We start from the raw sequence: 23,022 nt of genomic DNA on the forward strand, positions 1-23,022 counted from the left end.
AATAAATAATAAATAAACAAATTTTCAAGTTTCACAGGGTCCAACAACAGTTGCCGCAACCAGTCAGTCGATCAGCAACGAATCTAATACCAGTGATAACTCCGGATCAAGTGCCATTGTCTAATAACATATGATTGTATTTGTTCAGGAAATGCTTCAGTATTTTAATTAAAATTGGTTCCATGATAGGCACTGATAGACACGTCCGCCTTCTGTAAGTCATCTACATCATCGATTGTAGGGCTCTTTTGACATTGGTGGAGAGACTCAAAAATGTTAGGTGATATGTGTGGACCATCACTATATGGTTTAATAATGTAGACATATTTATTCTATCGCAATTTACAAGTTTCTGACTGACATTTACTGTTCAATTTTAATATTAAGCAACAAAAAATAAAAAATCCATAACTTCTTTGTGTACATGATTGAATGTAGACAATGCTGACAATGATACAGACATTTCATTAGTTACAATGGAGCAACATTTGGCAACAGTGTGGATCGAACTGTAGAATTAGCCATGAACATGAAATGGATCGTTGCGAGACATTTCTATTCTGATTTAAAATTTTTTTTTAGGTCATGGTGTTATCTAAAATATATTAGTGATATTAACAGATTACAGGTCGTGAATGGGGGGGAGGAGTTAGCCGGGTGTGACATAATTATTATTGGATGTCTTTGTTCTATGAGTAATGATTTGGCAAAAAGCTTTTCTGTTCTATTATGCATGTTTTTATGCAAGCTTAATCAACAGATGCTTCACGTCTAGAGATAAAAACTCACAAAAGCTTTTCGCACTTACGTACGTCGTTTGATAGATTAATGCTTATCAGTATGGGATTCGCACTATAAGTACCAAGTGGCAAAACTTGAAAATGTCCAGACAAGATTTACCAAATCTATTCCATTTATAGATCATCTTTCATACTTGTCAGTTGGATTGCAAAAACTAGAACGTCGTAGGTTAATTTTCGATTTGTGCCTCTGGTAAAAAAATACTACATAACCTCATCCTGATTGACCTAAGTAGTTGTTTCATCTCTTCATATTATTTGTTAACTTGTGGGCATCAAAGTCGATTGCAAGATTTTGACAAACAACTCAAAATTTTTTCTGTAACAAGATCATTCGTCTATGGAACGCATTGCCAGCAGAAGTGGTCCAATCAACCTCATTTACTATTTTCAAAAATAACCTACTATCTATTGCTTTAAACAAATTTTTGTTTATTAAATTTATTTTTATACTGTCATATAGTTAATTACTTATTATTTTTTAATATCGTCCGTATGTTTTTATAAACCATTTTGAAACTTATTTGCATCATTTTTCTGTTGTTGACACATTTACTCATTTAAATATTACTTTTTATTATATTAGTCTTTAGCTATAACCATTGAACTAACTAATTATGCTTATTTTTTTCATAATTTTGTCGTATGTTTTATAAAATTCGTTTTTTTCCTGGCTGGTTTATAAGTCTGTTAAGGCCCTCTGAGTCAAATTTATCAAAAAATAAATGAATAAATAGATAAAGAAATGTATTTAAAATTATAGTATGAGACTTAATTTAAGTTTGACGACCTCACGCTATTACAATAGTTTAAATAAGTGTGGATAAGGAATTAAAAAAATTTCAGGCTTAGGTAACAAGTAGATAATTTTGTGAATGATACCGAAATTTTTAAAAATTTTACTTGAAAAAAAGTTGAAACCAAGTTGATTCGTCCTCGACAACTAAAATTACATGTGATAATTACTTCTAAAAACTTTCACACAAATATCGTCTGTGACTGTAGGAAAATAATTTCAATGCTTTGATAGGTAGCAAAACCAAAAAAAAATGTCTCCATTGGAAGAAGTTGCTGCCATTTACAATAAAAAAAATAAAAGACTACTACTTTTAAAATCTGATAGTGTCGTTATGTAAGGTTTAAATTTGTGTCAATGTAAAACCAACATAAACCAAGTAAATTCAGATTAGCCCCTCTATGGTACTTAGACTTGGAACGCACAATGTTGGATCACTGACTGGCCGCAGCATGGAAATCGCAGAAATGCTCGAGCGTAGAAGGATTGACATCTGCTGCCTTCAGGAGACCCAATGGAAATCGAATGGTGTTTGTCATGTCAATTCAGACAAAAAAATATATAAACTATTCTGGAATGGTCAAAAGACGGCCAAAAATGACGTTGGAATTTTTGTCAAAGAACCGCTAGCCTAAGAAGTACTGGATATTGAAAGGAATAATTCACGTCTCATGTGGATCAAGCTTCGCCTAGAAAAGCAAACAATGATTATTTTTTCTGCATACGCAACACAGACAGGCGAATCAGGAGAGATGAAAAATTACTTCTGGGCTGCGTTCTCTGACAGCATCTCAACAATACCAAAATCTGAAACAATCCTTATTGGAAGCTATCTCAATGGCCACGTTGGAGAGAAAACAGATGGTTTTGACAACGTACATGGCGGTTTTGGCTATGGAGAACGGAATGAAGATGGCAACCGCATCCTTGAGTTTGCTCAAAGTCACGGGTTTTGTTTACTGAACACATATATAAGAAAAAGGTTGGAACATCTCGTTATACAAAAGTGGACCATCAGCCACGCAAATTGATTTCTTCGCTGTCAAACAACACCTGTATCGTATAGCAAAACAAGCAAAGCGTACAAAAAAGATATAGTTGGTGCTTCATGGATCAAAAACGACAAAAATGAGATGGTTCTTGAACAAGATGAGATCAAGCTACAGTGGAGAGAATACTTCAACCATCTGTTAAATGAAACAAATCCCATTAATGTCGACTTTGACGCTCTTTCCATCATAGGTCCGATTCCTGACATCTCTGCAAAGAAGCTTACAGAAGCTCTGACAGCTATGAAGAATGGAGAGGCAGCAGGGCCCTCTGGACTCACAAATGACATTATCAAAGCATCTAGTACTGCAGGTACGTTACTACAACTTTGCCATGAAGTGTGGAGAAATTGCTCAATGCCGACTGAATAGAACTATAGCATGACAGTTCCGCTATACAAAGGCAAAGGTGATCCATTGAACTGTTCATCATATCGGGGTACACGTCTGTTGAAAATTGAAAATTGTCGAAAAAATCATTGAGAGAAGATTAACGTCGTGCATCACAATCGGAAATTATCAATTTGGTTTCCTAGCGGGGAAATAAACAATTGATGCAATACACATCCATCAGCAACTGCAAGAGAAGTACCTCGCAAAGCATCAACAACTACCACACATTTTTGTAGACCTTAAAAAAGCATTTGATCGAGTTCTCCGTGAAGCAATCAGGTGGAGTCGACGTCGACAACTCATTCCAGAATATCTTGTTCGACTTGTGAGGGAAATGTATACGAACACTAAGACTATCGTCAGCACAACGGTTGGAAACACAGATTTATTTGACATCGGCGTGTAAGTTCGCCAAGGCTCGATTCTCAGTCCACTGTTATTTATAACTGTGATGGAAGAAATCAAAAAACCGATACGCACTGGTGACATTTGGAATCTAATATATGCTGATGATATCGTTTTAACAGCCACGTCTGAGCAGAATGCAGCACAGATGTTTGAAGATTGGAACACCAGACTCGCCGATCATGGATTCAAAGTCAACATCAGCAAAACCAAATCAATGAACATTGGTGAACATATCCAATCCACAACCTAAGATAACGATTTTCTAAACTTTTAGCACTAAGATCTACAAACAAGTCATAGGATAACCACACACTCCTTTTCCTTCATTAATTTACTAATAAAAACGTATTATAACACGAATGATGAACACATGTAGATTATTGAATGAAAAAAACAATGAAGTTGGTGTAAGAAAATTTTTAACTAAAACTATACTTTTAGAGAATTTATAATTTAATTTTTCATTAATAAAATGGAATTTTATTCATCAAGTAATTCAATTCGAAAACGTTATAAAACAAATTAATGAAATACTTTTTTGTTTCTTAAGTTAATTTTATTTTGTCTATTACAAACACCGTCATGCAATGTTTTTGTTACTTTTTTCAATCATATATGAATTTGGTGACATACACTGGTGACATTTGGAATCTAATATATGCTGATGATATCGTTTTAACAGCCACGTCTGAACAGAATGCAGCACAGATGTTTGAAGATTGGAACACCAGACTCGCCGATCATGGATTCAAAGTCAACATCAGCAAAACCAAAGCAATGAAAACTGGTTAACCATCCAATCCACAGCTACTGGACGATGGCCATGTTCAGTTTGTAAAGCTTGTGTAGGTAACAATTCAATCAAGTGTCAGCAGTGTAACCAGTGGTGTCACTAACGTTGTTCAAAAATAATTGGTAATTTGTCTAAAGTGTCCAATTTTGTTTGTCCTGCTTGCATCAATCCACAACAACAAATTTGAAATAGCAATGTTCTTGAAGCCATTAGGGTAGAGAAAGTCACATCGTTTCAATATCTAGGGATGTTCTGGATTGTAGTGGAACAGCTGTGGCTGCCGTTCGAGCACGCATACGTGCAGCATGAAATAAATGGCATCTCCTTGCCTCTGTATTGATGCGGCATGACATCCCACTACCACTACGATCAAGACTTTATAAATCAGTGATACGTCCGGTGTTGTTATATGGTGCAGAAACATGGCCAATGACAACCAAACTGGAATAAAAACTTCACCGAACCGATATGAAACTGATCCGATGGATGAAACGAATTAATCTGAAGGACCACATCCTGCATCGTGCTGGTTTAGATGATATAAAAGACGAATGCCGGCAACACCGTCTGCGGTGGTTTGGTCATGTCAAACGAAGTGGAAAGAGTGCCATAACTTCTCTTGAGATGTTGAAAGTACCTGGCACACGTCCCAAAGGCCGTCCAAAGAAGTTATTGTCTCAAACAATCGAGCAAGACATGAAAACTCTAAATTTAAATGAAATGAATACAACTGATCGTCTAATTTGGCGCAAAAAGTTGATGGCAAAGAAAACAACGTCCTACCTCGGGAAACTGGGTCTCTAGACGCCAAACGAAGATTGATTGATATTAATTTGATGGTAAATTTTTACATGTACGTTTGGAAAAGCAATAGTAACTAACAAAAAATTATTTTTATTTATTATCGAATATATTGTTTCAAGATAATGTAAATATAATAAAAGTCCTGCACGGTATGAATAAATTAGAGTGGATGTGTATTTTATAAAAGTTGAAACAAAACAAAAAATAAATAAATATGACAAATGAAAAAGATGAGTTGCTTTTGGAGAAAGATAAATCAAATTGGCATAGAATTTTTAAAAAGAATATTGCATCTATTATATCACCTTATAAAAAACCTAGTTTATTATTCATATTTACAGTACGATTACGATTACAACAACAACACTACAGTTGCAATTGCAATACACCACACCGTTAGTTAACCGTTAATTAAATGTATCGAAATCCGTAGTGGCGTATCAGAAAATCTATAAAACTCACATTATTTTATTTTAATATTTTTAACTTAAATACCTTTCTAAAATAATTACTTTTAAGAAATAACTATCGTTTGTAATTTCCAACAAGCCCAATAACAAAACCACACGAGCACAATGTTTTGATCAAAAATCGAATCTTCTAAGGTACTAAATCGTTTTTTTCCAACTCTCTCCATATCATCTACATTTAAAGAATTATGTTTGACATTGAAAAGCCGAAGTAAGAAATTATATATATTGCCTATCCCTACTCAGCCAACCCTTTTTGAGGGTGGAGAATAAATTTTATACATTTTTATAATCTTTCATTTTTGACATTCAAAGCCTGTTATTTACAAAATTTGATGCCAATAAGATCGGTAGTTTTTCAACCTCAATTTTCACAAGAAAATTCATCTCCATTTTAAATCAACCCATTTTAGAGAATTGAACTAATTGAAATTATAACTATATTTTTTGCAGTACCTAGCAACCATTATTATAAAATGTCAAAAAAATCAGTATTTCAGCCTTAAAATCTCTCAATCTATTTTTTGGCTAGTTTTTCTTTTCCAGATTCTTTTCCTCGTTGGTAAGTTAACTAGCATGTTATCCGACATTTTGCAAATATGTCAACAAAAACAAAGTGTTTTTACTTCAACTTTTCAGTATATACTTTTTTGCTTTCAAATCTGTTTTTATTGACATTTTTACATCCTGCCTCCGATTCCAGACAATTTTTTGCCACAATACATTTTAAACGCGTCCAATCTTTGTGTATAAAAAAATTTATATTATCAGCGTAAGTTAAACACCAAAATGTCCAAGTCGTAAAAAGTAATTTTACAATACCACTTTATTTTATAAATTTGAAACATTTTTCCACGGCAGTTATATGACCAAAACGAATCGCTCACTAACTTATCGTTTTAATAAATTCAAGTTTTTAAAACAATAAAATATTTTGTGTAAAAGATGTTTACCTTCCATCTCTTTTTCTCTCAATGGCATTTGATAGTAAAATATCAATGTCGTTATGCCGTCTTTTGCAACAAACGATTGACATAGATCTACAAACTAAAATTTATATTTACAGTTAACAAAAGGTATACATCTTAATAGGCAAAAAGAACAATATTGTTTATTATTATTTTATCCTGCTTAATGCCTACATTACATACACGGTTATAATTAGCTAAAAAAGAATTTAAAATACTTCAGTTTAAACAGAGTGTCAAGAAAGGTGGTAGTGTAGGTGCTAGAAGTATGAGTTGAGAAATAAATGAATACACGCCTATGTGTATGAGCGAAGAAATGGAAAAAATAATCCCTATGCGTATGTACGGCAAAAACGGCCCAATAGATTTATGAGTTGAAAGTTTGCATTGGGTAAGATTAGCATCACAAGCAAATGCGGTTAGTCAAGAAAGGTAAACACAGATGTTTAAATGTCAGACAACAGAATTCCTAGATCATCTCTCAAATAACGAGAACAGTTTTATGATATTTGATAAGGCTGCCTGGAAGCATCAACGATAAAAAAACTTGTTCAATATATTCAGTGGCGGATCTAGGCAACTTTGATGAGGAGCTAAAATTTGAAAATGTTTGAAATTTCACTGGGAGAGAGCAAAATTTTCACGGGGGGGGCAAGATTTATGGTAGTGTGATTGACGACCTTTTTCAGCTTATCAGGTTCAATTTTTGGTTGACATTGCACATAAGACGGTTCTTTTTCTGACTTTTATTAAAAACTGTCCCCCTCACCTAGATCCGCAATTGAATATATCACTTTTGCCAAAAACATTACTAACAAAAATAATGTAAAATGTAATACATTAATACACGTCCTACCTCGGGGAACCGGGTCTCTGGACGCAAAACAAAGATTGATTGATTGATTGATAATAGGAAAAAATAAAATTGCCATAAGGCTGGATTATGCAATAGTTGAAAATTTAATAGCGATAATAAGTATTTCCTGTTGAAGTTCAGACCCAATTTTAAAACCAAACAAAAAAGTAAAGTAATGGAATAGTTAGCAAAGCAAAACTAAATTTCTTGAAACATCGATAGTTTTTTATTTAGATCTCGCAGAAATGACAGTTACGTCTTTAAAATGAGAGAAACTAAACTGGATTTGATAGTTTTAATTATAATAACCATTACTGTTTAGATATTAATAACTAATAGCGTATTACAATTACAGTAATAAATTTAGCATAAAATAATGAAATAAAGCAACAATTCTGTGAGAAAAACAAAACTCTGACACATTTGATTTCCGATTCAACTAAGCCGGTCTGAAATGCCTGTGCTGTAGTAGACATAAAATATATTTGTCATCCAGCTTGTTCCTTAGTTAAATTATTCTTCACTCTATAAAATTTTGTTTTTGTTGTTTTCGAACAGTTTTTATATAAGCAATATTTATGCATTGTTGATTGATATCTGTCCATTCCGCCATCAACATTCTCAAAGTAATAGCTTTATGGCTAAACCCAATAGCAGTGGAAAATTGACTCCACACCGTCTGATCCAATGGGCCGTTATTCGACGCAGGGCAACAACAACAACGAAAAGGTTAAAAAAGGAAAATGAAATAAAAGTTATTATTAATTTGAAAAGTAAACACTAATTTTTTATTGGAAATTATTGTAAGTTATAATACTGAAATCAATAGTACGATTTTCGGTAAAAGAGTTAACCTAATTATTTTTAGAATAAATTGTGACATGAAAGTAAAAAATACCAAACCTTTGTGGGATTAGGGTGATACAAATATAAAAACATCAAAATCAAAACTAAATTCACATGGCAACAAGGCGGCGTTCGTAGCGCACCTAAGCCTGTTGGAGGCTCTCATGATTGAAAATATGAGTGAGATCTTGATGATGTCTTGGGCATGACTTAAAATTGCATCCACGCTGCCTTGCGTGCTTGTGAGCAAAAGACTAGGCCCACCGCTTATAACTGGTGGTTGTCGTCAGGATGGGTGTCCGGATGTAAAAACTTTTCCCAAACTATACTATGTCATCAAAAACAAAAACAACGGCCCCTAGTCTCCAGCAGGCCTCAAGTTGTCAAGGGGTGCTAAGAATCCCTGGAAAGTATGCAATAGCGGAAGAATGTTACAGAAAAATTCAGAATGGCCCCTCTATGGTACTTAGACATGGAACGCTCAATGTTGGATCACTGACTGGCTGCAGCATGAAAATTGCAGAAATGCTCGAGCCTAGAAAGATTGACATCTGCTGCCTTCAGGAGAGCCAATGGAATCAAATGGTGTCTGTCATATCAACTCAAACAATGGAAAATATAAACTATTCTGAAATGGTCAATAGACGGCCAAAAATGGTGTTGGAATTTTTGTCAAAGAACCGCTAGCCCAAAAAGTACTGGATATCAAAAGGATTAATTCACGTCTCATGTGGATCAAGCTTCGTCTAGAAAAGCAAACAATGATTATTTTTTCTGCATACGCAACACAGACAGGCGAATAGGAAGAGATGAAAAATGACTTCTGGGCTGCGTTCTCTGAGACCATCTCAACAATACCAAAACCTGAAACAATCCTGATTGGAGGCGATCTCAATGACCACGTTGGAGAGAAAACAGATGGTTTTAACAACGTACATGGCGGTTTTGGCTATGGAGAACGGAATGAAGATTGCAATCGAATCCTTGACTTTGATGAAAGTCACGGGTTTTGTTTACCGAACACATATTTTAGAAAAAGGTTGAAACGTCTCATAACATACAAAAGTAGTCCATCAGCCACGCAAATTGATTTTTTCGCTGTAAAGCAACAACACCGAAGGCTATTCAAAAATGTTAAAGTTATGTTGGCCAACATAGACTCCTTGTGGCAGACCTGGTTGTCGAACTGTCACAACATAAGTCTAAACAAATGCCTCGGAGATTCAAAACGTGGAAGCTGAAAAGCAATATTCATCGAGAAAAATTTTAACAGATTGTCCCCACACAGTTAGACCACCAATTGCAAGCCAGTACAGATTGGAGTACATACAAAACCGTTTTGATGAACGCTGCAACTACAGTTTATGGGAAAACTAGTACAAAACGCCAGCATGAACGGGACACTTGGTGGTGGAATGACAGTGTACAAAATGCAATAACTGAAAAGAAAGCTGCATACAAGCAATGGAAAAAATCAAGGTCTGCTGATGACCATAAAATTTTCCGTGAGAATAACAACTATGCAAGACCTCACTCAAGTCGCAGACAGATCAGTGCAGACAATGGCTCACTAAAAGTAAAGGTGAACAAATGAAATCTCTGTATCGTATAGCAAAACAAGCAAAGCGTACAAAAAAAGACATAGTTGGTGCCTCATGTATCAAAAACGACAAAAATGAGATGGTTCTTGAACAAGATGAGATCATGCTACAGTGGAGAGAATTCTTCAACCGTCTGTTAAATGAAACAATTCCTATCAATGTTAACTTTGACGCTCCACCCATCGAAGGTTCGATTCAAGACATCACTGTAAAAGAGCTACAAAAGCTCTGAAAGCTATGAAGGATGGAAAGGCAGGAGGGCCCTCTGGACTTACAAATGACATTATCAAAGCATCTGGTACTGCACATATCCAAACGTACATACAGCTGTTGCAGCGTTCACTAGGGTGTCCTGAAAAGATTTCCAGTTTATGTTTTCCTTCTCCAGACGATCAATCTGTACCAACTCTTCAAATTTTTTCCTGAATATGGGGTTCTTCAGTTTTCATGTCTTTATTCTAGTAGGCATTCGATCAGTCACAGGGCGTGATCGTTCGTTCCATGATCATATCAGCCACCAGCAATCGATGTTTAGGGATGCATGTTTCGTACTTTGGTATTCCTGAACAGTCGTCTGTGTTGTTGTCTGACGACAATAAAGTCAATTTTTGTGCATGATATCCCGCTTTTATATATGATCAAATGTTATGCCTTCTTCTTGAAGTAAGTGTTCAACAGGGAGAGTTTATGGCTTTCAGAAAATTCCAGAATCCGTATACCGTCTTCGTTTCAAAACCCGTAGCCAAAGCCTCCATGGACGCCGAGGAACCCATTTGATTTATCTCCAACATGGCTGTTGAGGTCGCCACATATCATTGGTATCTCTGATGATGGTGTTTTCCTGATGGCATCTGAGAGTGTGTTCCAGAAGTCATTTTTGACGTCTTCAGATTCACCGGTCTGTGGTGCATATGCTGAGAAAACAGTCAGAACTTGTTTTCCCATTCTGAGTATAATCGACATTAGGCGTAAGCGTCACATCCAGTACATTTTGTACCAGTGATTCCCGTATGAAAATTCCCAGTCCACTGTTATTTATAACTGTGATGGAAGAAATCACAAAACCGATACGCACTGGTGACATTTGGAATCTAATATATGCTGATGATATTGTTTTAACAGCCACATCTGAGCAGAATGCAGCATAGATGTTTGAGGATTGGAACACCAGACTCGCCGTTCAAAATCAATAAACATGGATTCAAATACACAATAAACAAAGCCGGACCTAATACACTTTTTGAGGCACTTCACTACTAAGGTTTGAAGTTAGTAGTGGAGTGCCTCAAGGAAGTGTATTAGGTCCGGCTTTGTTTATTGTGTATGTGAATGACATGTTTTATATTTTGAAAGATAGTTCTGTTCAAATGTATTTGTATGCAGATGATGCTAATATGTTTAATTTTATAAGTTGTGTGGATGATAGAATAGTGCTACAAAAACATCTTGATAAATTGTATGACTGGTTTATGTTATGTTATTTCCAATATTCAAATATCGATTTGAATATTGAAAAGTGTGCGGCTATAAAATTTGGTCATTCATGTTTGGATAATAATTGGTGTTATAATATTAACAATTCTAACTTGGATTTTTGTGGTAAAGTAAACGATTCGGGGGTTTTGTTTGAACGTTCACTGAGCTTCTCAAAGTATATACATAATGTCATTAATAAATGTTTTGTTCTTTTAGGATTGTTATACAGAAACTTTAAAAATTTAACTAGAGTCATTTATTTTGATTTATAAATCTTTATTTAGGTCAAAGTTAGAGTATGGTGTCAGTGTATGGTCTTCTTGGAAAATAAAAGAAATTGACGATTTTGAAAGGGTTCAGAAACGGGCAGCCAAGATGACCTTTGTTACTCGGATCGATTGAAGTTTCTGTTGTTGGTTTGCCAACTTTAAGATTTAGAAGAGTTTGTGGAGACATATTAATGATTTTCAACATTGCGAAGGTATGGTAGATAGAAATTCCTCACCAGCTTTGTGTTTTGATGCGGATCCACGTACCAGAGGGCATCGCTATAGAATACATGTTCAAAAGTTCCATGCAAATACAAGAAAGTATTCGTTTTCTAACAGAGTGATCTCTATTTGGAACAATTTACCGACATGCGTTGTTGAATCAGATACTGTTTCCAACTTCAAGAAGAATTTTGATTTATATATGGCCAACAAAGATTTTCTCTATGATCATAAAACTGACATTGTGGTTGGATTGCATTTTGTTGTCTTTTAGTGCTATTTCGATATGGGCATATATAACTTACGTTTAAGACCATTAATTATTTATATTCATTTATATTTAAAGTCAACATCAGTAAAACCAAAGTAATGAACACTGGTGAACACATTCACACACTGGACGATGGCCCTATTCGGTTTGTAAAGCTGGTGTAGGTAACAATTCAATCAAGTGTCAGCAGTGTAACCAGTGGTGTCACAAACGTTTTTCAAAAATAATTGGTACTTTATCGAAAATGACCAATGTTGTTTGTCCTGCTTGCATCAATCCACAACAACAAACTAAAAAAGAGCAATTTTTTTTAAGCCATTAAAGTAGAAAAGTCACATCGTTTCAATATCTAGGGGATGTTCTGGATGTACTGGAACAGCTGAAGCTGCCGTTCGAGCACGCATACGTGTAGCCTGGAATAAATGGCATCTCCTTGCCTCTATATTGATGCGGCGTAACATCCCACTACCACTAAGATCAAGACTTTATAAATCTGTGATATGTCCGGTCTTGTTATATGGTGCAGAAACATGGCCAATGACAACCAAACTGGAACAACTTCAACGAACCAATATGGAAATGCTCTCATGGAGACAACAAATTAGTTTGAAGAACCACATCAAATCTAACGAAATCCTGCGTCGTGTTGGTTTTGATGATATAAAGGACAAATGTCGGTACACCGTCTGCAGTGGTTTGGTCATGTCAAACAAAGTGGAAACAGTGCCATAACCTTTCTTGCAAATGTTGAAGTACCTGGCCCACGACCCAAAGGCCGTCCAAAAAAGTCCTGGTCGCAAACAATCGAGCAAGACATGAAAGCTCTAAATTTAAATGAAATGGATACAACTGATCGTCTAATGTGTCGCAATAAAAATTGATGACAAAAAAAACAACGTCCTACCTCGGGGGAAGGGGTCTCTGGACGCTAAACAAAGACTGATTGATTGATTTCTTTGCTATTCCAGAACAACTTGTAACTCCAAACGAAAAAGACACCATTTGATTTTCATCTTGTTTCTTGCAGATAACAGATGTCAACCCTTCGCCTTTTCAGCATGTCGACAATCTCCAGTAAGCAATCCAGTATTTAAAGTGCCAAGTCTGATATTTCAGAATGGGATGTCCGATTTTCCTCAACATCTCTCCACTGTTGTGTACTTCCTGGATATTGTCACCCTTTGATCATTTTAAGTTTTCCAGGGAATAGGGGATCTTTTCTTTTTTTGTGATGACATGGAAAATGGTCAAAAAAAGATCTAAGCACAACTACCATACCGAAGATCTATATTGTCATACATCGTCCTTCATTCCATAACCTTGCACTCTCATCATTTAAAAATCCGCACTTTTTATGTAAGCTGTCTAAAAAATGTAGCCAAAAATGTGCTCAATATTGATTACAACTACAGGTGAAGAGCAAGCAATATATGTATTTGATTTTCAATACTTCAATATTTGAAATTTATTTTCAATTTATGGTACATGTTCAGAGAAATTACATAGATTTTGTTTAGAAACCCAGGGCATAATTTAATTAACAAGTTATTGATAAAATCTTTTAGAAAACAACGAATAAATTAAAAGTTTAATCAATCAAATTACCACAAATTAAAATATAATCAAAATAAAACCAATAAAAACAAATTAAAAAAGAATGAAAAAATGTTGAATAAGAGAAAACAACCAATTTATAGTCAGTTACAGCATCAATAATTTCGGATACATTAATTTCAAAGTGAGTAGCTACAATTTCAAATAAATAATAATGAACATCATTGAGCATTTGAGTTCTTTGATCCTTCAGTTGTTTTGCTCTTTCCTACAGTAAAGACAATTTATTATTAATGTTTTGCTAATGAACTGAAAATTATGACAATCTTCATGTTAGCACTAGTAGGCAGAAAAAAACAATAATCTTGTTTATAGATGTTTTCTTTATTTAACTGGACAACATTTATTAGATATAAATTAACCAATGTCAAGGAATTGGTAGTTCAGCTCAAATTAGCCAATTACCTTTGATAATGTTTTTTTTACTAAAATCTTCAACAAAAGCAGCCGGCTTAGAAAATTTATTTACAAAAACATGATAGAATTTTACTTAATTTCGTTTATACACGAAAGGAACTAAACTGAATGATTAGTCACGCCTAAGTCTTAGAAATTGTTTAACAAATTCTGCAAATAAATTATGAATGGTTAAACAGTAAATCAATCAATTAGTCAGTCGGTCGGTCAGATAACCAGGTAACTAGCCATCTAGTCAATCAGCCAATCAGCCAGTCAATCAATCAATAATTACCACGGCAAAATCAGAGACCCGTTTTGGGTTTTTCCATGCAGTAGTTATTTATAGTTTATAGAGAAGCATATTCCACCGATAAAATTGATTTATCAATAAAACATATAAAACTAAACAAAAATTGTGTTCTGGATAAGGGTTAATAAGAACAAATAAAATTTCTAAAAAAAAAGTAGGTAAAAAGTTCCAGTGAAAAGGGCCAGAAAAAGCAAAAGCAAACTTAACAAAAGAGTGTTTAACACAAGTTAAGAAGAAGTGAGAACAAGAAGACGATCGTAAACGTTTAGGTTCAATTAATATATCTGATAAGTACTTATGAAATAATTTACATAAGTGTGCAAATTTTAAAAATTATTCTATATTTTATAGGTAGCCAGGGCAAAAGAACAAGATATGGAGATATATAAGAAAAGAAAAGGGCACGGGCAACTAAATGAGCAGAAGAGTTAAAGGCTTTACTTTAAAGAAAAAGAGTAGTATCAGGAAGACTATAGTAGAGCAAGTTACAATAATTAATCCTAGCAGTTGCACTGGCTCGGACAGATCAGTGCAGAGAGTGACTCACTAAAAGCAAAGGTGAACAAATGAAACCTCAGTATCGTATAGCAAAACAAGCAAAGCGTACGAAAAAAGACATAGTTGGTGCCTCATGTATCAAAAACGGCAAAAATGAGATGGTTCTTGAACAAGATGAGATCAAGCTACAATGGAGAAAATACTTCAACCGTCTGTTAAACGAAACAAATCCCATCAATGTTAACTTTGAAATTGCTCAATGCCGACTGAATGGAACTATAGCACGACAGTCACGCTATAGAAAGGCAAAGGTGATCCATTGAACTGTTCATCATATCGGGGTATACGTCTGTTAGAACACTCCCTGAAAATTGTCGAAAAAATCATTGAGAGAAGATTAACGTCGTGCATCACAATCGGAAATTATCAATTTGGTTTTCTAGCGGGAAAATCAACAATTGATGCAATATACATCCTTCGGCTACTGAAAGAGAAGTACCTCGCAAAGCATCAACAACTATCACACATTTATGTAGACCTTGAAAAAGCATTTGATCGAGTTACCCGTGAAGCAATCAGGTGGAGTCTACGTCGACAACTCATTCCAGAATATCTTGTTCGACTTGTGATGGAAATGTATACGAATACTAAGACTCTTGTCAGCACAACGGTTGGAAACACAGATGCTTTTGACATCGGCGTTGGAGTTCACCAAGGCTCGATTCTCAGTCCACTGTTATTTATAACTGTGATGGAAAAAATCACAAAACCAATACGCACTGGTGATATTTGGAATCTAGTTTATGCTGATGATATCGTCTGAGCAGAATGCAGCACAGATGTTTGAAGATTGGAACTCGCCGATCATGGATTCAAAGTCAACATCAGCAAAACCAAAGCAATAAACACTGGTGAATCTATCCAATCCACAGCTACTGGACGATGGCCCTGTTCAGTTTGTATAGCTGGTGTAGGTAACAATTCAATCAAGTGTCAACTCGATCAAATGCTTTTTCAAGGTTTACAAAAATGTGTGATAGTTGTTGATGCTTTGCGAGGTACTTTTCTTGCAGTAGCCGAAGGATGTGAATTGGATCAATTGTTGATTTTTCCGCTAGGAAACCAAATTGTTAATTTCCGATTGTGAAGCACGACTTTAATCTTCTCTCAATGATTTTCTCGACAATTTTCAGAGAGTGTTCTAACAGACGTATACCCTGATATGATGAACAGTTCAATGGATGACCTTTGCTTTTGTATAGTGGGACTGTCATGCTATAGTTCCATTCAGTCGGCATTGAGCAATTTCTCCACACTTCACGGCAAAGTTGTAGTAACGTTTGGCTACCTACAGTACCAGATGCTTTGATAATGTCATTTGTGGGTCCATAGGGCCCTGCTGCCTTTCCATCCTTCATAGCTTTCAATCTGTTGAAATTTTTCTCGATGAATATTGCTTTTCAGCTTCCACTTTTTGATTCTCCGAGGCATTTGTTTAAACTTATGTTTTGACAGTTTGACAACCAGGTCTGCCACAAGGAGTCTATGTTGGGCGACACATGATTCACCAGGTATAACTTTAACGTTTTTGAATAGCCTTCGGTGTTGTTGCTTGACAGCGAAGAAATCAATTTGCGTGGCTGATGGTCCACTTTTGAATGTTATGAGATGTTCCAACCTCTTTCTTAAATATGTGTTCAGTAAACCAAACCCGTGACTTTCGGCAAACTCAAGGATGCGGTTGCCATCTTCATTCCGTTCTCCATAACCAAAACCGCCATGAACGTTGTCAAAACCATCTGTTTTCTCTCCAACGTGGCCAGTGAGATCACCTCCAATCAGGATTGTTTCAGATTTTGGTATTGTTGAGATGGTGTCAGAGAATGCAGCCCAAAAGTCATTTTTCACCTCTTCTGATTCGCCTGTCTGTGGTGCAGAAAAAATAATCATTGTTTTCTTTTCTATGCGAAGCTTGATCCACATGAGACGTGAATTAATTCTTTTAATATCCAGTACTTCTTGGGCTAGCGGTTCTCTGACAAAAATTCCAACACCAATTTTCGCCGTCTTTTGACCATTCCAAAGTAGTTTATATTTTTCTTCGTCTGAGTTGACATGACAGACACCATTTGATTCCATTGGCTCTCCTGAGAGCAGCAGATGTCAATCCTTCTACGCTCGAGAATTTCTGCGAATTCCATGCGGCGGCCAGTCAGTGATCCAACATTGAGCGTTTCAAGTCTAAGTACCATGAGGGGCCATTCTGATTTTTTCTGCAACATCCCTCCGCTATTGCATATTTCCCAGGGATTCTTGGCACCCCTTGACCACTTAAGGCCTGCTGGGGACTAGGGGCCGTTGTTTTTCTTTGTGATGGCATAAGAGTAATTTGGGGAAAAGTTTTTACATCCGGACACCCATCCTGACGACAACCACCAGTTATAAGCGGTGGGCCTAGCCTTTTGCTCAAAACCACGCAAGGCAGCGTGGATGCAGTTTTATGTCATGCCCAGGACTAGAAAAAAGGATATCATTATGTATTTTGAGTAAAGAAGTTTCAGTACTGTGAGCGGGTCTGAAACCAGATTGAGATACAGTTAGAAAAAGTTAGAGTTTAAATAAGATGACAATTGATTATAAACTACTTTTTCTGTTATTTTAGAGATGAAAGTAATATTAATTACTATAATATCTATAGTTAGATAAATAGGAAGGATCTAAAGATGAGTTTTTAAGAATAGGAATAACAATAGAATTCTTATACAAAGTAAGATATTAAGAAGTGGAAAGAGATGAATTAACTAATTTGAGAATGATAGGATAAAATATTGAAGAAAATTCTTTAAGTAAATTAGAAGGAAGTAGATCTGGAGAACAAGTTGCAGATGACATAGAATTAATAATTTCAGTAAGTTCTAGAAAATTTATAGAAGTAAATACAGACAAAGATTCAGTAGCAAGTTTAGTAAAGTTATGAGTAGAAAAATTAAAATTAGATGTTCTTAAAGAATTAATTTTATTTACAAAAAAGTCATGAAACTGTTGATCGAGCAGAAAAAAATGAGTTAGAGGATTTCTTATGAAGAAGTTTAGATAGAACAGACCACCTATTTTTAGATGTTGAAGCAGATATTATAGAATTTCTTAAAAAAGTAGAGTGTCTAGAAAATAGTAGATATTTATAATTAATTAATTCAGATTCATAGATAGAATAAAGGGAGTTAGATGGATTTAACCTATAGGCTTTCTCCAGTCTTCTAACACTTTTCTTAGCTATTACACAAGCATAGCCGAACTAAGGTGCCTTACAAGAATAGAGCCTATAAGTAAATGATTTAAAAAAAAATAAGCTTATCAAGAATAGAAGTAATGTGATTATTAAAAGCATAGACAAAATGATCAACATCAGAAAATAAGGAAGTATCAAAAATAGTTTCTGTAAGACGTTGAAGAAAAATATCTTTATTAAGAGAAGACCAGCATCATTTAGATGTAACATAAAACTACTGTATGGATCTCTGATTTTACCAATGACCACTTCCAGTTCACAATATAGTGCGGTCCCATTCATTTATTGCCAGGTCTTTCAATTTTTTTATTTTAACTTTTTAGTTAGGGATATTTTCCAAGTTATCATCTTATGACCTCATTTCTTATAACTCCAAAATTCAGTCTCCAATTCACATTAACCAGGTATTCTACCAAGCCTTTCTAAAACAGTTGAAAGTAATTAAAAGAATATTTTAAAAAGCTTGCTACAATTACACTGTCATCAAAATGATGAAAAAGATAAAAGGAATAGCCAAAACAAAACAAAGAAGTCGCACAACTTTTGGCAATTAAATCAGATTTTGAATAGTGGCATCACTATTCAATACTATGCAATAAACAGCCATCTGGCAGCAAAATTCTCCAAAGAATTAGTTTCAAAGCCTGAATCCTTAGATAACCTCTTTTTCAAGGTTAACTCTAACCTGAAAAACGGCAGGTTAGGTAGATGAAGGTTTATATTCCAATATGGTATTTTTTCACTCTAACAGTTATTGTTAGACTGGTTAGTTAGAGGTTACAACAAATATATGTTAGTTTTAGAATAAACTAAGAAATTATCAGTTACAACACAATTTTTAACATAAAAGACTTAATTTTTGAACTGCAAGCATTGTTATAAAATATAAATTATATAATTATAATATATGATAAATAAGTGTTTTAATTTTAATTAAGAGTTCAAATACACACATACCTTTGTCAATTTGAATTAGTGATTAGAGATTAGAGTTACAGTTAGAGATTACAAAATTACATTACTAAACATTTCTGACACAATATAAAAATTAAATTAAATTACGTAATTGACAGGTTATAATGAATATTAACGTGAGATACTTGAGAGAAAGAGAAGCGTTAATTTAATTGAAAGTTTTAAAATAAGATAATAATATAAAAATTAAATATATAAAAAATTTACTTTTTGAATTTTCATTTCAGTATTATAACTTCTTTTGAACATTCTCGTTGATACTTTGTGGAATTTAGAAACTTGTAGCCAAGCCACTTTGCGATCGTTTTTATCCGATTTTTCCATTTAAAAAACTTTCGACAAAAACTAAATTTCTTAAAACCTTTCCCAAACTCAAAGTAAATTAGAAATCAGAAGCGTTAACGAAACTTTAAATAGTACCAAAAATCAAAAATACATATCGCGAAAATTTTGCCAAAAAATTTAAATATTTGACATAGCTGAATCAATCAATCAATTAATCAAATGTATACACCCCAATTTATTAAAGATTCAATTGAACTAAACCCAAAATTCGCAAAACAAACAATTATGAAGTACAAATAAAATTAAATTAAATTAAAAATATAACAAAAAATACTTCATTAAATAATAAAAAATAAAATAAAAATAATATAATATAAAATAAAATAAACAAATAGAAAAGCATACATACAAATTCAATGAACATTTTATAACATTTAAATGGGAAGCATTCTACACTAGCGAATTGATTAGGAGAACCAACAATAAAATAATAAGATAATGTACCACACAAACAAAAATATTATTCAGTCTAAGAAATCAATCAAAAATCTAATTTAGTCTTTTAAATAAAACGAAACAAACCATATGAAAAACAATCAATAAATCAGTCAACTAATAATAAAAATCAATCAAGTAATCAATCAAGCGCCAAATAACTAAATAATATATTAACAAATAATTGGTCAATCAAAAAATAATTAAAAATATAAATACTAAACCAAAAAAAATAAGAAAAATTAATCAATTAATCAATGAATCAATAGAGTAAGTATATACACACCATGCAATCAATTAAACAATGACCGAAAAAATACAACAATTAATTGAATAAGCAATAAATTATTTAATAAAAACCAACAACCAAATAATCAACCAAGCGATGGGTTCTCTCATGTTCTATCATGCATAAAAAAAAAACAAAAATTTTGGTTTTGAACTAAAGAAACTTGAAAATGATTGATTGTGATGAGGGCTTATCCTCATCACCATCTCCGGCTATGACAGTCTTTGAAACCAGTAACATGTCAAGATAAAGAGGATGGATCTAAAGATGAGTTTTTAAAATGGGAATAACAACAGAATTCTTATAAGTAGGAAATTTGGAGGTGGAAAGAGATAAATTAACTAATTTGAGAATGATAGGATAAAATATTGAAGAAAATTCTTTAAGTAAATTAGAAGGAAGTAGATTTAGAGAACAAGTTGTAGATGACGAAGAATTAATAATTTTAGTAATTTTTAGAAGATTTATATTAGTAAATAAAGAAAAAGCATTGAATTACCTTTATATTTTTTCTTTATTTTCCATTAATTTGTCACCTATTTTTAATCTATTTATATTAGGATGTGATATTTTGTATTTAAGATATTTTTATAACATTCATTTTTGTTTTGCATCGTTTTTAGTTGTCAGAAATTTACATTGGTAATAACCGTGAAACACTGCGTTCATAAGCTGTAAAATAATTTCTGAACTGTTTTTATTTGATTAGACTCTGTCTTGTGTGGGACTTAACTAATAATTTTTATATAGATTGTTTTGCATATTTGATAATTTTATTATTTCTCGTGTAACCCAATTTTTTTTATTTTTTATTTTACAGATTTGACTGGGGCATGTCTGTTTAAAGTAACATCTACAATTTTATAAAAATTATCGCAAGCCGTATCTATGTCATTGTTAGTTGCTACGGACAACCAGTCTTGATTTGATAGCTCGATTTTAATTTGTTGTAATGCATTATTTGTCATGATTCTTTTAATTTTTGTGTTTTGACGTGAGCATATACCGTGGAATTTGTTGAAACAGCGTAAATAAAACTATGGTCCGAAAAGTCCGAAAGAATAACTCTCCTGCTGTAGATATTTAAAGAATTACTAAACATATTATCTATTAACGTAAGTAAATGAATGGATATGTGGCGCAATTGAAGGGTAGAAACAGTGAGAGAGCAAAAGATTCTGAAAGTTCAATGCATGGTTATTTTTGGCCAGAATATTCATATTAAAGTCCCCCAGTATGTACGGTTCCCGAGCAGGACTGAGCTTGTATAAAATATTTTCAAGTCCATTGAGAAACTGCTCAATGTTAGTGTTAGGTGGACGTAAATAGAAATGATTTTTAATGGCAATTTATTTGAAGAATTTGACTTAATATTTATACTGAATTCTTCAAATATGTAATCTTAGGACTCAATGTTATCATTGACAAAACATTCAAATTTTTTTCTTACAAAAATTCTTATACCTCCTCCTGATTTATTTTGTCGATTTTTATAGAAAAAATCTCAATTATTTAAATTTATTAGGCCCGCAGTGGTATCGTTCAGCCATGTCTCAGATGTAACTATCACAATAAAAAATGAATTAAGCTTCTCAAGTAGTTATTTTACTGAATAAGCTACGTGCATTTATATGTAGTAGTGATAAATAATTAGGAGATTTTATTTTAAAATTTTCAAAAAAGTATAAACAAAATTGTTCAACAGTCTGATAATAATTATAATTATTAGTTTGCGAATCTTCCAATAACCATTCTTTTTTGTAGATTTTAACGGCACTGCAGCTCCCAAGATGGTGCTATAATGTGCCAGTAATTTTAATATTTTTTTTCTTAATTTTTATTTTATTTTTTTTCATAATTATGTAGTTATTATTATTACATCTTCAAAATCAATCACAGTCGAAAAGGAAGAATCCGATCAAAATATATCAAGACATCAATCCAGAAAAATAAATGACAATCTTTGACTTAAGTATATTTTAAGAGGTAAGGTTGTAATAGTTTATTCCAGTCTTTTTAAGTTGACGGGTAACAGATTCAATAACCACACCATAGATTAGAAGCACCAGAAGTTGACGTCAGCACGAAGAGAGAAAACCCACCTACCGTTCGCCAGTCCCACAAACCAATGACTCTCACTCCAGTGCATTCACTCTACTTCAATAACGTTTTTACTATTTAAGTTCCTGGTATGTCGCTTGATTTTTACCATGGAGGTCACCCACAGACGGCATTCGACACAAAATTGAAAAGATTATAAAGATTAAGGATAGAGTGGTCTGATTCTCTCTTAGCGGCACACGAGCTTCCACCATGGTATTTAGCCACTGTAGATTCTCGATGCACCTTGAGAGAAATGCAAAACTGCACAAATCCTCTGGAATATATTACAGTTTCCACTATGGTATTCAGTCAGAGCAGATTCTCAACACATCCCGAGCGAACCGTAAAGATGTAAAAAAAACCCCCATCAATGGCGTTTGAGCCTCCACCATGGTATTTAGCCATAATAGATTCTCAACACACCTCGAGGGATTTTTTAGCCTCAATCAAGAGAAATTATTAAACCCCCTACAGTATCCGAGTCTCCACCGAAGTGGCTATCCACAGCAGATTCTCAACATACTTTCGGGGAAATGTATATCTTCTCTTTGTTATATCTGAGCCATCAATACGAAGCATGTCCACAGTAAAAAAACCTGACACGCCACAACACAGGATGATTAATATTTTCCTATTTATGTTGGTGAAATGCACAAAGAGAAAACCACAGATCAGTAAGATCAGTAAACCAGTCCGGTTTCAACCCCCCAAGACAGCGCCATTCCCAGCAACTCTGGCCACAA

At 33.9% G+C, this 23,022-nt stretch overlaps 3 protein-coding genes across 3 annotated transcripts; 1 reads left to right on the forward strand and 2 right to left on the reverse strand.

Annotated features, from left to right (window-relative positions):
• Positions 1-8,513: 8,513 nt before the first annotated feature.
• HELRODRAFT_179110 (hypothetical protein) lies at positions 8,514-8,870 on the forward strand (the record flags this gene model as incomplete). Its single annotated transcript, XM_009027958.1, has 1 exon — positions 8,514-8,870. One exon carries the CDS (start codon positions 8,514-8,516, stop codon positions 8,868-8,870), a length of 357 nt encoding a protein of 118 aa, XP_009026206.1.
• A 1,643-nt stretch (positions 8,871-10,513) lies between these two features.
• On the reverse strand, positions 10,514-11,516 carry HELRODRAFT_179111 (hypothetical protein; the record flags this gene model as incomplete). The annotated part of the gene is made up of 2 exons (XM_009027959.1): positions 10,514-10,730; positions 11,371-11,516. The coding sequence occupies 2 exons, from the start codon at positions 11,514-11,516 to the stop codon at positions 10,514-10,516; spliced, it is 363 nt and encodes a 120-aa protein (XP_009026207.1).
• A 5,351-nt stretch (positions 11,517-16,867) lies between these two features.
• Positions 16,868-19,431, reverse strand: HELRODRAFT_179112 (hypothetical protein; the record flags this gene model as incomplete). Its single annotated transcript, XM_009027960.1, has 2 exons — positions 16,868-17,191; positions 19,315-19,431. 2 exons carry the CDS (start codon positions 19,429-19,431, stop codon positions 16,868-16,870), a joined length of 441 nt encoding a protein of 146 aa, XP_009026208.1.
• Positions 19,432-23,022: the final 3,591 nt, after the last annotated feature.

This window comes from Helobdella robusta (genome assembly GCF_000326865.2).
Source record: "Helobdella robusta unplaced genomic scaffold HELROscaffold_52, whole genome shotgun sequence".
Taxonomy (NCBI): domain Eukaryota; kingdom Metazoa; phylum Annelida; class Clitellata; order Rhynchobdellida; family Glossiphoniidae; genus Helobdella; species Helobdella robusta.